Source organism: Hipposideros armiger, unplaced genomic scaffold, assembly GCF_001890085.2.
Source record: "Hipposideros armiger isolate ML-2016 unplaced genomic scaffold, ASM189008v1 scaffold_69, whole genome shotgun sequence".
NCBI classification, from domain to species: Eukaryota; Metazoa; Chordata; class Mammalia; order Chiroptera; family Hipposideridae; genus Hipposideros; species Hipposideros armiger.
Window position 1 is genome coordinate 2037345 of NW_017731419.1, and position 14950 is coordinate 2052294.

At 54.2% G+C, this 14950-nt stretch overlaps 1 protein-coding gene across 2 annotated transcripts in view; it reads right to left on the reverse strand.

Annotated features, from left to right (window-relative positions):
- Window positions 1-14950, reverse strand: part of SYNE3 (spectrin repeat containing nuclear envelope family member 3) — a 92115-nt gene that overhangs the window by 43789 nt on the left and 33376 nt on the right. The window contains exons 1-2 of one of the 2 annotated variants that reach the window (XM_019642489.1): window positions 8207-8299; window positions 7285-7442 (exon numbers count right to left, since the gene is read on the reverse strand). In XM_019642489.1, the coding sequence (XP_019498034.1) occupies window positions 7285-7442; window positions 8207-8243 (195 nt within the window). In that variant the 5' untranslated portion in view covers window positions 8244-8299. Of the gene's footprint in view, window positions 1-7284; window positions 7443-8206; window positions 8300-14950 lie in introns of those variants that run through there. The other variant, XM_019642490.1, reaches the window with a different exon arrangement.

Genomic DNA, 14950 nt, shown 5'->3' on the forward strand with positions numbered 1-14950 from the left:
CGCCGTGAGCAGCCGTCCAATGGCCAGCGAGCGACTACCTCACCCAGGAAGAGCGCAATGATAATACCAACATGGGCCAGTAAAGCGACGTCCTCCACAACTAGACTGAAGAACAAAAGGACAGCAACTTGTCTGTTCCCCTCCCCCAATTCCCCAATAAAATCTTTAAAAATATAAAAATAAATAAACAAAAAAGAAAATGCACATAGAGTGTATGTCATGGTGTGAGGCCTCCTTCTCAGGTCTATACAGGGAGCAGGCTTGACCCAGGGCCCAGGTGAGACCCCAGAATTACCTCTGAGTTTGCAGTTTGCACCAAGACCTCGCCCCCTCAGCTGCCCCCACCAGTGACTGAGCAGGAACACTGAGGCAGGCCTGTTCCTAAGAGACAGCAGGCTCCAATGATGGGGGACTGGTCCAGGGTGCCCCACGGCCTTGCCAAACTCCCTTAGAACCACAGGGCTGTGCAAGACACACCTACCCACTTGGACGCAGGGTCAGACCTATGTTGGAGGGACCGCCTCCCTCCCAGCCTCGCTGGGGCATTTTCTCTCATGGGTGTTTCCCTAATAAATATCATGCACATTTAATCTCATTTTGTCTTTGGCTTCTTGGAGGACCAAGACAATACACAGTGTCTAGCAAATAATAGGTCTCTGATTCACGTTGGCTATTGTCATTATTAACTGTGATTATTCCAGTTCTTTGACAATGACAGCTGGGTCTCTGTTGTAAAAGCAAGACTGGATTTCAACCCCAGGGCTACTCCCTACTACCTGTCCTGGTATTTAAACTCCCCAGGCCTAGGAAGCAGGGAAGATAACGGTTATGCCTCCAGGGTTATAGTGAGCAGTGTCAGATGCAAAAGACCATCAGACATACCTGTCCACACTACACCCAAGCATGAATTGTTCACTGTTATCAGTTTACTTAGCATCTGATCTGTATTTACTGACAGCATAGCATTCGCCTAAAGCTCAAGCTCTCTTCCCAGCCTGTGTGTGTGTGTGTGTGTGTGTGTGTGTGGTATGTATGTGTGTGTGCGCGCGTGCGTGCGTGTGTGTGTGTGTTGGGGGAGGTGAGAGGGTCGAGGGGCTGGCAGTCAGTTTCACAGACTGAGGTCCCAGTGGGCGGGCTGTTTCTGACCCTCCTCTGTGGGTGGGGGAGGGGCCTCCGCCATGTCAAAAACTGTCCCACTGACAGCTGTGAGACCCTGAGCAGGTCATCTGACCACTCTGGGCCTTCCTTTCTTACCCTGAGATGGTGATAACAATCTTTGCTTTCTCTGCTTCATAGGGTCATAATATTAATTTTTAGAAATACTATTAATTAAAACATCAACATAAGGGAATGTCGCTTGTAAACTGTCTTGCAATTATGTAGACTCTCCCCCAACATGTGCAAATCGGCAACGGCCCCAAGCCCTTTTGTTACTTCATGTGAGAGTGGTTAACTTCATGGATGATTACAAAGGACTTCCCTCCTACTGATCTTATCAAAGAGTGACACTGAACAAGTGCCTCCCGCAGACAGCCTGTGTGCTGTGAGGGGAGGCGGGGAGCAGGCAGAGTGAAGAGCAGGGAGGTTCCCCAACAGAGAAGAGGTTTTGTTTGGATTTCGGGGCCAGGCCCGGCAGCAGGGTGTGGCAGGGCCCCCAAGGGTCACAGCTGTAGCACAGACCCCAAGTCTCCCTCAGCAGCCAGCGGCACTGTGGATGACGAAAGTACCATAGTGACCAGTGTGGACTAAAGATCTGAGGGCCATGGAATGTTCTGGATGAGAAAGATGACCCACCCCCTGGCCGGAACATTTCACACCACTCAGGAGCAGAGAGCCCCTGTTCTGCTGCCCAATTTAAGCTTGGACGGGATCGAGCTGCATAAACCAAGGGAGCCAACAGCTTCTGCAAAGTTCAATCTCAAAGCCAGGCATCCCAATTGTGTGACCTCCTCCAGGCCTCTGGACTTGGCCTCCTGATTCCCGGTCAGGGAAGCACAGGCTGGACTAAGAGACATGAGAGACCCGAGACCACTGCCCTTGGCAGGGGAGGGAGTGTAGCCAAAGAGAGAAGAGCTGGCCAGTCCCAAAGGCAGGCAGAACCCCTGGCCAGAAGCAGGAACATCTGCAGAAATGCCAACCAGTGGGAGGTGTGCTGTGGGCCTGGGCTCAGGGGGCCAGAGGCCGTGGCTGGGCTGGCAGTCAAGTTTTGAGAAGCAGAGTCCACCCTTCCTCGCTGCCCTGATGACTGCACCCTTTGGCTGGTGTGAGGCTCGTTTATAGCCTGTCACCAGTCAGGACGCAGGCCAGGAGTGCTTGCCAAGGGACACTAGCCAGCTGGGAGGATATTTGAACTGCAGCTACAATACGATTCTGATGTGAAGGAGCCCGTGAGGGCGACAGTCGGGTGGGGCTAGACGGAGGGAAAACCTCAGGGAGAAGAAGAAAGCCAGAAAAGCAGAAGGAATGGGGTCAGCCAGGGCGGTCCCTCAACACAGCCGAGACCAGGTGGGCGCTGTGCTGGGTACCATGCTGGGTACTATGCTAGATCCCGTTCTGGGCCCTGGGGTTCAGGATGCACAAACATGGCCCAGCGCTTGCAGTCTGTGGTGGGGTCTGCAGACGAGAGCACAGATGACTATGAAAGACCCATGAGGCCGCAAAGTATTATCGGAGCTCCAAGGAGGGAGGTGGGGACATCTAAGAGGGCTTCGTGAGTAGGTGGCACTGGCTCCGAGCTTTCGTGGTGTGCCGACATTTGAGAGGGGGGTTTGAGAAAAGGTGAATCACAGCATGTTTGCAGACAGTGCACCCAGCTTTTAGAAGCCAAGCCCCAGGAAATGCTAGCGCGCCCCTGACCAGAGGGGCCTGGAAGCTGGTTAGGAGGCTGGTTAGGAGATGAGGCCAGGCTCCTGTGCAGGGCCAAGGAGGCTGGGAACCAGAGGATGCAGAGACAAGACGCTAGGACCCAGGAGCCCAGCTCCAGAGGCGTGGGCGTGGGCAGGCACAGAGGCAGGCCTGTATCCCTGTATGTCCAAACCACAAGAAACAACCTCCTCCCCAGGGCCGGCTCTGCCAGCGTGCCCTGCGCTGTGCCAAGCACACCAGTAAATTCTTCGCCTCAATCCTTCTTCCCTCCCTCCTGCAAGGTGGCAACTCTCACCTTCCCCCGGAGCCAGCTGAAGCTGTGGGGGCTCGGGGACACGCTCCCGAGTTGTCACAGCCATAGTGGGGATTCGAACCCGGGCCTGCGGCCCTGGACCCAGGCTCTCAGCCTCTGTGAGTCCTGCCTCCCAGGAGCGTACTCTCTCCAGTGTTCCTCCACGGGTGCCTTCTACCTCCATGAGTTTCCTTGAGCCTTGACATACAAGGGGCGAAGGCGTTGTTCCCCCGTTTTACAGATGAAAAATGAGGTTACGGGAGGGTATAGGATCTGCTCCCAGCCAGAGCTACTAAGCATCAATGCTGGATCAGAACTCACATCCTGGGCACGCTAGCAAGCAGGCACTGGGGACGTGTCTCTGAGCTGGTGGAAGGACCACAAGGGAGACCCGGACCCCAGGGGGAGGTCCCCGGACTGGGGAGGTGGAAAAGGCTTTAGCTGCTCCCTTTTACCAGATGGGAGAAGTGAAATGTTTCCTTATTGCAAAATTGGTTTTGAAATGTCATAGCACATGGAAAATGAGCGTGCCTGAGCCCCATGGGAGAGCACACTGGTAGAGCACCCAGGACACGGCTCCCCTCTCCGAGGCTCCAGGTCAAGTTCCTGGGGGCTCATCTGATTGATGCGCTCCCCCAGATTCCAGGGCCTGCTTACCCTGGCCTTGCCAATAGGTCTTCCTCAGGACCACCCTTGCCTCGCTTAAGCCAGACCCACCAACAGGGGTAATGACCTGCCAGCAAAGCGTACAAGGTCCAAAGGGATTAATACCCTAAGACAGAGAGTACACATGCAGGATGGTGGTGTTCCCAGACAGAGAACAACACGAGCTGGGGCTGGGGTCGGGGGTGGGGACAGGAGAGGCTCATGGGCAAGGGAGCGCCTTATTTCACAGGAACACTCAGACCCAAACAGAAAGGCTTTCCAAGGAGAGGCAACAGCGTGGGAAAGGCTTAGTGATAGGAAATCTAGGGGGTTTCTGCTAACAGGAGGGGGTGTGTGCTTGGGAGGATGTGGGGAGTGGGTGCCGAGCCTGGAAAACGGGGCTGTGCAGATAGTGGAGGATTTCCGGTGCCAAGTGAAGTTTGGTGTTAGGTGGGCAATGAGGAGCCACGGAAGGTTTTAGGGGCGGAGAATAAGATCCTGAAACCCATGTTAGGGATTCTCCTCACACACGGTTGTGTGTGGCTGCTGGATTATGTGCACATCTGTCCCCGGTTACGCCACGAACCTGAGAATAGGGCGTGTCTCACCCGCCTCCACGGCCCAGGACCCCACACGAGGGTGGCCAGTGAGGCTCTGAACTCAGCCCTGGGTTCAAGCCCCGACTTGCCTAATTCTTTGGATTTTGGCCCATCACCGTGTTTAGGAATCGATTTCAGTATTGAAAAGTGAGGACAATAAAACCACATGCACACAGCTTTTGTGAAATGAAACAGGAAAGCTGACCATGCAGCCTTGAGCACATAATGAGTGTTGAATGAACGTCAATTCCCCTCTCCCAGTGACCCGGGCAGAGTAATCATTTGATAAATGCCCACTGGTGACAATAACAATGATGACGAGGACAAAGGCCAAGTCTGACAAGGAGGGAAGGGGCTCTGGGCTGCCCACTCCTCTCCCACCTCTAGGCCTGTCCTGTCCCAGCCGTCTCTGACCTTCCGAATGTCCAGTCCCCCATCTGCTGTTACAGAGAAGAGGTCCAAGCTCCATGGCCCGGTGTCCCAGGCTGTCGTGCTCTGACCCCTACCCGCCTCTCTGGCCTCGTCCCCTGATTCTGCCCGACAGTTGGTGCTGCCCCAATACCAACCTTGTTGGGGCCCCCAGCATGTGCCCCAAGAGTTCCCACCTCCAGTGCCTTTCTTACACATTCCCTCTGCCTGGAGCCCCCTCCTCCCACCCTCACCCCTGCAGCCCCCTACTTGGCTAACTCCTCCTCATTTAAGCCTCAGCAGCTAAGTTGCTTGTCCCCAGAGGCCTCTCTTGACCCCCGAGGACTAGGCTGGGGAATGTGACCTCCTCAGGGCTCTTCTACGTCCTGGGTTCCCCACTCGCTTCATCATCCAACTGGGAAGCCTCTGACCAGATCACTCGAGAGCGGTCACCCCCTCCTTTCTGCTGTGACGGTCACTTGGGCAGGGCTCTAACCAGCACACCAAGCATCCATCGTTCATGGTTGTTATAAAGGGCAGGGCGGGGATGGGGTGACCTTTCACGCTGGGAGATGTAGGCCTCCCTGCACCTACCGTGGAGGGGCAGGGATGTCTGTAATTAAGTTGTATGGCCTAGGGCTGGGCGGGAGCAGCCTGAGGGCAGGGACCAGGGCGCGGTCACCCGCCGTCCTGAGGCCCTGGTTCGAGGCCTGGCATGGGGGAGGCTGGTGGCAACCTGACTCAGAGTGGAGGGTTTCAGGTCCATCGGGGTCCAGCCAATGAAGGACTGAGAAGGACGATTCTGAGGGCAAGTGGGGAGGTAGGCAATACCCAAAACACTGGCGGTAAATTGGGGAGGGCATAGCGGGATGGGACTAGAAAGGGTGTCATTGTCACTGCCAACTCAGGTTATTTACATCAAGCTTTACAGGTTGCACAGGGCTTTCTCCTACACTAACATTCATTCAGCAACAATGCCAACTCTCACTGAGCGCCCTCTGTGTCCCTGGCCCCCCTCTCATCAACATTCCATACTAATTAGCATCACCCCATTCTAGGTGGGGAGTAAACTGAGGCCCAGTAGGATCAGGCGACTTGCAGGGAGTCACACAACCAGCAAGAAGCAGAGCTGGGATTTGAAACCCAGGATGTCCAGACTCAAAGCCTGTTCTCTCTCTAGTCCAGGGAGCTGTTCAATTAAACAGTGTCTGAGAAAACAGAGCACCCCACTCCAACCCTGCCAGGCACAGGGTCTCCTGAGAAGCACACGACACTGTAGAGAAGCAGAAAGCTCATCGGATGAGGAGCCAGAGACCTCAGTTCCAGGAGGGAATGTCCACCCTGAGACCTTTCAACCAGAAAACATCACATGCCCCCTCCAAGACTCAGTTTCCCCAATTGTTAAATGCACACAATAGCTCCTCTCTCATAATGCTTTGGTGAAGCTTAAACCATGGGCCCTGGAAGGGTGATGCAAATTCTTAATTTTGACTGTCCACTTCCAAAAAGAACATTGCATATTTTCAATAAAGTGCACAAAATCGATAAGACAGCACAAAAAAAGAAGACACACAGGGGACAGGGTGTAGGGTCAGCTTCTATCTTTGTCAGGGATCAGCTTGTGCAGAAGGAGATAAGCCTCCCCTATAAAGCAACCATTGTTAGGTGACAAATTAGAATTGTGGGACATCCCAATGGATATTCCCAAGAGATGACCCAAGAGATGTGTATGTCAACTGTTTGGCTTACAGATGGGAAACTGAGGCCCAGAGAGGGGCAGAGACTTGGCTGAAGTCACACAGCACTAGCACCACATGGAGACTGTAACTCAGGTCTCTGACTCTTAGTCCACTGCTCTTTCCCCTTGCCTCAGGCCTGGAGCAGGTGCCCTCAGACGGGGGCACCATGGTGCAGGTCCAGGCTCTGGGCACCAGCACTTTCGGTCAGTGTAGCTTCATGTAGACGGAGCCTACTTTGTGCCAGGCTGGGGGTAAAGCTGGAACCCCACCCTGGAGAAACCAAAGGGGTCATTCTTCACTGGATATAGCCCCCCTCCCCATCCCCCTGAAGGCCGACCTGGGCCAACCCAGACCTGGCAGGGACCTGAGCTACAGGGAAGCGGGGAAGTGGGGCGGAAAGCCAGGCCTGGGCCAGCTGGGTTGGGGGCTCACCTGGCTGCATGGTGCCCCGCCGGGACAGAAGCGCCAGGGGTTGGGCTCTGGACCTTACCTACCAAGGGTTGTCCCAAACCCCAGAGTTAAGGTTTTCGCTGGAAGATTGCAGAGGAGCCAACCTCGGGGGCCAACTTAACCTTCTGGAACTCCGGCAAAATTTCAACTTCAACAAAATGGCCCAGGAAATCCAACCCATTTGGGGTTGAAGAAAGCTGGCCTTTAAAAAGGGGGAAGCCCGAGGGCTGAGAAGGAGCGACACGGCCAAGGCCGCGGGGCTGTCGCGGCCTCGGCTTCTGCATACCTCGGTCTCCCACAGCCTGGCCTCCAGGGCGGCCCGGGGCCCCTGGGTGTTGTCGTTGATCTGCAGCCGCTCCTGCACGGCCTTCATCCACGCCCGGGCGTCCTCCACGCTCCTGTCGAAGCCCTCCTGGGGCTGCTGAGTCATCGCACCTGCGAGGGCTGAAGGCAGGAGCACGTGAGATCAGGCAGGTGGGAGGGAATGCCAGGGGCTGCGGAGAGGCCGTGGGCAGGCTGACGGGGCGGCGAGGGTGGGGGGACTGCCACTGGGGACTGGCCCACACCCCACCACCCACACCCCTCCTGGGGCTCTGACTTGGGCGACACAGCCAGGGGTGACGGTGTTTGTCAAAGTGCCAAAGGACTGGAAACAGGCAGGGACGGGAACAGGCCTGGGCTGTCCTGTGGCAGAGCAGGGACAGCGGGCCAGGGCCAGGTTGGCCAAGATGCTCTCTGGCCTCTCAGCTCCCCTCTCACCCGACCTTGGGGCCCATGGACACCTCCCTTCTGTCTCTTTGGGCTGGGGCCTCCGGGAAAGAGGGCCCTACAAGACAGACAGTCTGAGATGTCGGTGACAGGGAATGTATCTTGATCTGAATGAATCGACCTAAGAAACAAAATTTTTGGCACTGGCCAAGCTGACACCAGCCCCTGAAACGCGCCTGAAATTAACATCCCATGCTGGGGACAGCCACGTTAGCCAGGTGTCCTGTCACTACTTCTCCACCAACTGGGGTCCATGGCAGACACTGCTACCACTGAGTCACACACCTCCTACTCCTGGCAGCTGCCGACAATCACCTGCCTCAGCACTTGAGATAAGACCGACTTGTATTGCCCGCCTTAGGCGACACCTGCCTGCCGGGGTAGGTCTTCCCGGCTTAACCAAGCCCTCTGCTAACTGTGCATTCCCTCCTCACCCTTACCTTCCAGCTGTGGATGCAAAGTCTTAGATTTTCTCATGCAACTTTCTCAAAACCCCACCAAGCCCAGCAAAACTCTTCTGTATGCCAGTTCTTGCTGTCTGCTTATGGCAACTCTAACCTACTTTGGATTAAAGTTATTTATATCTGCATCTTCTGTGAAGGATTGTACCTAGCTTATCCTCCAATCTCCCATGATGCCTTGCACAGAGTAAGCCCTTCACAGACGTCATTGAAATAGCCCGGAGTTGGTATAAAGTTTAATGCATCCCAAACCAACCACGGCGTGAGCTCAAATGGCAAAACAAAACAAAACTAGAAATAACCCACATGCCCAATAATAGGGAGTTAGTTAAGTCACGTGCGGTACACTTACATTTCAGACTATTACACAGCCAACAAAAGGTATGCTTACAAAGAATTTGCGATGGAGAATTCTTCAGATATAATAATGCCAAAAAATGAGACAGTCGTATATTTAGTAGTCATAATTCTATAACTAATAAAAGCAAAACAAAACAACCACCAAAATCTATGCTTGTAGATAAAGGTTGGGAATTCTTGCCATTACAGTGCCCACGTGACTGAGCTGGAGTGAGGGGCTGTGGGCAGAAGAACCCATGCCACATCCCATGTGACTCAGCCTTCTCTTTCCCTGGCACGGTGTCCTGGGAGGCCCCTTGGTTAAGGATGATTGTCTGTGGTTGGTGGAAACACAACTGAAAGTTTTTCTATTTCCTTCTGTTTCCTCTTAGGTACTTTGTGAATTTCCCAGAAAAGAAAATCATTCCTTAAAAAAAAAAAAAGACTCTTAACATTGGCTGAATTGTGAGTTGGCCCTCTCTTCTCAATCATCCGTTGGTTGTTGAACAAGGGTTGACTGGGAGTCTGGGCATCTTCCCCGGCCCTGCACTGGGCAGGTCCTGCCATCAGACTGCACAAGGCAGGCCATCAGGCCTGTGTGGAAGGACACCAGCAGTGACGGGGACCCGCTGACCCAGAGTGGGCTTCGCTCTGGGACCTGGGCCACCCGCCGTTTGGAGCTCAGCCTCTCAACGTTGTTTCCCTTTCAGAGCTGTTTTGATTTTTTTTTCTAACAATTTAATATGTTCCCCGCAGCCACTCCCAGTCTTTGAATCTTCGTTTGAAAGGCACATTAGAATGTGCAGGCGTTTAAATTGGTTCATTGTGGCTTTAATCTCTTGTCTAGTGTGTGACTTGATTGGCTTCCAAAAGCTCCGCTTTTATTTTTATAAAACAAGATCTGGGAGAGGCGAAACTAGGCTCCCAGAGTTTCAGATGACACAAAGGTGGGGGCACTCTAGTTACCAAAAGGCAGCTAGGCTTTGGACAACCCTTGCGGGTAGAAATGCCCAGGGCCTGTGAGGTGGGTGCTTTGGAGACCCCAAGGTACATCAGATGGAGCATAAGGGGTCCACGGGGGAACAGGGCTTGGGGGGGCCTCAGACCCACGGATCAGCCTCAGCTGAGGCACCTAACTAACCGCATGGGCTTGGAAGGTTGCAGGCAGAATTCAAGAGGCCACGGCCTCTTGTCCTGTTCTGCCAAACCGTTTCCTTCATCTTCAACGCAACACACAGGACGTAAGCACACACACTCCTAGCCAGACCTGGCACACCACACGAGTTAACAGCCAGTGCACAGGCACCACCCCACCTGAAGAGGCTCCCAGGAGAGAAAGTGCACCTTGAACTTGAGTGTGGGCTGCAGGTGGATGAGCTGCAAGCCGGAGGGAGGGGTCTGAGCTGAGCAGAATGGGATCCCTTCTCAGAATAAAGGCTTGAACTGCCAAGACTAAAATGCAAAGAATTACAGAGGAAACCAATCGTATTATAACATAGTTATCAAAATACTGAAAACCTAATTCATGAGACACACACACACACACACATACACACACACTTCTTCAGTAATACCTTAAATCACAAGACCTAACAAGGGGTATAATAACTACCGTAACTTTGAAATAGTGATGGGCATAAATATTATTTCAAGATATCTACAACTGCAACGGAACATAAAAACATGTGACGCAGGCACTGTTAATACCAGAGTGAGCCTTGTTTTGGTTTTGTCTTTTGCATCTTTGAAGGAATTGCTATCAGTTAAAGGTGAGTAGCAATAAGGATGTTGTTAGTTTCCTAGCCAAGTTCATGAGCCCCTAAGTTTTATCTGTAGTAGCTCCCTGTCAGTCCACTCACCGAGGAGGAATCCAGCTCAGCCTCCTAACAGCCAGTGGAAAGGAGCCAAAGGAGCCGTTTTGTTTCACACCTTTAAAAGTTGAACGTCAAACCAAATGAGCAGCTCATGAAACATCCATCCACGATTGATTTAAAGCCCAGGAAGGCGGTCCTCCCAAGCGTCCCTCCCTGAAACTCACTAGAGAGCCTCGTTGAGTTCCCTTTGTAGGAGCCCTGGGCGGAGGCAGAGGCCTCAGGGAGACAGATGATCACAGTGGCCAGGTGAGCCAGGCGAGCCAGGCGGTGCCAGACCCTCCCTCACAGGGAGGACAGCCAGCACCTTCTCTGATGAAAGAAGGAACTTGGTCCTCAGTGAATTCCAATCAGCTTCTGGCCCTCTTCCCTTTCCTCCTCCAGGCGGCAGCCAGACGGGGCTTTCTAAACCACAAATCCAGCTGGCACTGCCCTACTTAAAAGATCTGTTGCAGCATGGTCAGCCGCCTGGCCCCAAGCCCCCCGTGTGACAGTTTCCAGCTTTGCATCTCCTCGTGCTCCTCACAACCGAGCCCACAGCGCACACGCAGCTCTTACGTAGCATGCAGCCTCCTCACTGGCACAGCCAAGAGCGTGCCTGACCTCTGTGCCCTCTGAGAGAAGCGTGCTCCATCCAACGAGGAGCTCCAGAGCACCTGTGACCACCGAGCACACTTTTCTGTCCCTGGTGATCTATCTCCCCTCTTGCCTGGGAGCAGGGCGGTGGGTGCCTTATGCCCTCTGCACCCAGTGCTCGTGAGCCAAGTAATCAGCCCTTCAATAATGTGGACTAAAGGGACAAATGAGCCAAGGAAACAATGCTCAGTACTGGGCTGAGCAGGGCAGGGGGGCCTTCCGAAAGGAGACAGGGCAAGTCGCAGAAGGAGCCCTGGACTTGGAGCCTGTACATTTACGCTGAGCAAGTGCCGTTGCCTTTCTGGGCCTCAGTTTCCCCACCTGTACGCTGTGAGTGTTGAGCAGGGGGTCTCTGAGGGATCTCCAAGGTTATGGGTTGAGAGGTTCCATGTTACCCAGGAGCTGTGAGCCAGGCCAAGGCCGGCGCTGAACTGGGCCTGGGGACTCACCTCCAACCTCAGCCTGTCAGCTTGGTCTTGGCTCTGACTCCCTTCTATCCCCAGAGAGCCCCTCCTCAGCCAGCTCAGAGCACCACTTCCAGCATCGTGGCCCCCACTACCAAGCTGCCCTCCAAGGGAGATGGCCCAGGGGACCTTTTACATCAGTGATGGAGGGGGTCTGCACTTTTTTTGTAAAGACGCAGATAGTAAATGTATTTAGATAGTGCAGGCCACTTACAGTCTCTGTTGCATATTCTTCTTTGAGCTGACAACCCTTTACAGATGTAAGAGCCATTCTATATTCACTGGCTGCACCAAAACACACTGCTAGCTGAATATGCACTATAGGCTTGTTTGCCACCCCTGCTTCTTAGATAGTCCAAGGCTACGGCCAGCTGCTGCAGGAAACCACAGTGGCCAGCAGGCAAAGCTAGCCGGCCAAGTGACCCACGGGCATGTGCCTTGGGAAAGGGCAGGTGTTGAAGCCAGAAGGATCTAGAATTGGTCCTGGTAGCAGTCTTGGCCCCACCATTTACTAGCTGTGTGCCATCTGGCCAGTCACTGAACCTCTGGGTTTCTATCGCCTCCTCTGGAAATTGGGTGTCATATTCTGTTCTGGCTCCTATAACAAAGGAACACAAACAGTGGCTTATAAACAGCAGAATTTACTTCTCACAGTTTTGGAGGCTGGAGGTCTGAGATCAAGGTGTCAGCATGGTCAGGTGAGGGCCCGCTTCCAGGTGGTGGACTTCTTACTGTGGGGAGGGGCTAGGAAGCCCTGTGGGGTCTTTTCTATGAGAGCACGAATCTCATCCGTGAGGGCTCCACCTCATGACCTGATCACCTCCCACAGGCCCCACCTCCTAACACCACCTCCTAACACCATGGTGGGGTTAAGAATCCATTATGGGAATTTTGGGGGGGGACACAAACATTCAGACCCTAGCCTGAGGATAGCATTGTATTTAATAAAACATGCCTCCCACCCAGTGCCTAGAACACACTCCGTGCTATTTGAAAGCGGCTCCTTTTTACCCCCAATGCCTCAGGTGTCAGATGTCAGGTTTTCTTTCCTTAGGAACCTGCATCCAGACTAAGGCATTTGTGCATCTCAATAGCACTGCGTGCCAGGCGCTGAGAATGAGAGGAACCGGGTGGGGGCTCTGATCATGTCCCATGAGGGGTCAATGTAAGCTTTGAAACAGGGCGAGCACAGTGGCCACAGTGCCACAAAGGAGGTGTTGGGGACCGAGGGCAGGGGATGGGCTGGTGGCACAGTGGGGGATGGTGAGGTTGGAGGATGGGAGCATGGGGGAGGCAGCAGAGGAAGCTGGGGTGGGGGGCAAAGGCCAGATCAGAGCCTGAGGAGCTGCGTCCAGAAGGCTGGGCTGGTCGCTGGGGGCAATTGGGAGCAGCAAGGATTCAGGTAGAGGTGACAGGACTATTTCTGAACTTCAGGCAGGTCACCCTGGCCGGGGTAGGTAGCGAGCCCTCACAAGGGGGTGGGCAGAGGCTGGAAGGTCAGTGCAGAGACGGGTAGCTGCAGGCCAAGGACCACGGGACAGGCTGTGGGAACCAATACCGCCAGTACAGCTCTCTGGGTGGGAGGGGAGAATTCTCATCTTGAGCGAGTTTGTTTGTCCCTCTTGGATTGATTAAAAAAAAAAAATGAAACTGTATTTTTGGCAAAAAGAAAACAATGTGCTCAGGGGTTAAAAAAAGCTGTTTCCATTTCCAAGTCCATGAAGCAGCCCTGGGTCGGGCTACGGGTGGCAGGAGGCTGGCGCTGCAGGCTGTCTCTGGGCTGTCGCCGAGGAACCAGCCAGCGCTGGGCTAGAAGCAGCAGCCCTCTCCGCTTCAGGCTGGCGTTGGTCTCACGATGCGACGGTTAGATAGTTTGCGTGGTTAAATGACAGCGGGAAGAGAAATGATTTTTTTTCCCTTAAGGCCAACAAAGTGGGGTCGGGCAGATAATGGAGCAGAATCAAAACAGAGCGCGTGCTCAGATGAAACCTGGGTCAAAAGCCATCAGCCTGTGAGACTGACACGTCCACAGGAGGCGGGCAAGACCCACGGACATGGCTGGGGACACGGCCTCCCTGGAAACGGACTGTGAGGGTGTACTTTGGGGGAAGCTGAGAAGCTTTTAGAATCTGAGCTCTAGGTCTCAGCCATCACCTCAAAAGGGCAGAGCTTAATTAGAGTCACAGGGGAGACTCAGGATGAACGGAGGAGGCAGAAATGTCATAAAAAGTGTGTGGCAGACAGAAAGGTGCTAGAAAACATAACATAGACTTAAACAAAAAAGCCAGCCAGGGACGAGAAGGGTGCTAACATTGCTGCATTGATGGACAGCCCACGTGGTGCGGGCACCTGTCTACAAGTCACCCCTTCAGTCCTGGACATTCCTGGTCTGAGAGGTAGGTCGTGGTCACACAGGAGGCAGCAGAGAGAGGCAGTGGGGCCTCCCCTAGGGCTGAGCAGCGGGCGGGGGTGGGGGAACCTCTGCGGAGCTTCTCTTCCCCAGAATGCCGTGGGGAGTAATCGGCCACCTGCTCAGAAACAGGTGCTTAGAAGACAGGGCTGCCATCACCTTCTCCAATCGCAGAAAAGAGCATGGAGCCTGGAGTCACCGGCCCAGGACACAGAGCCCTCATGGCGGCACTAAGATTTGAACCTGCTTCTGTCAGATACCAAAGATCGTCTTTGTCTCACTGACCACATTGGCTCCAGCACCAATTCCCGCTCTGCCGCCCATCGGGGCATTGGGCAGACCTGCCCCTGGGAGGACAGTGACCCTGTGTCGATCAGGGTCCAACCAGACTGAGTGAATCCACCCTGAGTCCAGCTGTGAGCCAGAGGGACCTGGCTACACAGAGGTGCAAGGGCTGAGAAGCTGCCAGGAGACAGGCCACTTCCCCCACTAGGCTGGAGGGACACAGGGAGGAGGTGATATTGTCAGACCCGGCTGGGAGCCACTGAGCAGCAGGACCTGGGGCCCCAAAGGAGACATAACCCCAGCCAGGGTGGAGAGGCTCTCGGCTGTCAGAGAAACCTCTGCAGCCCACAGGAACCGAGCCCCTGTGACCCATGGCAGAGCAAAGGACGGGAGGAATGGATGTGACAGCCCCGAGCCAGGACTGCACAGGCTGCCTGTCCATCTGGAGACTGCCAAGGGAGCAGCTCCTTTGCCCTGATTCAAGGCCTCCTGAGCAACTGGCCGAACTGCAATGTGGTCTCTGGGGAACAGCCGTGCAAGAAAAACGACAGGGTACTGGCACTGACAAAATCTCCTGGCACTGACTGTCTGCCAGGTCAGCCTCAACTGGGAGTCCACAGATTGCAAGCCAGGGCCCCAAACCCTGTGTCCTGGGGGTTGGCTGGCAGGGACCCCTCTTCATCCCTTCCCACTCCCATCCTTCTCCTTCCTGGGCCTG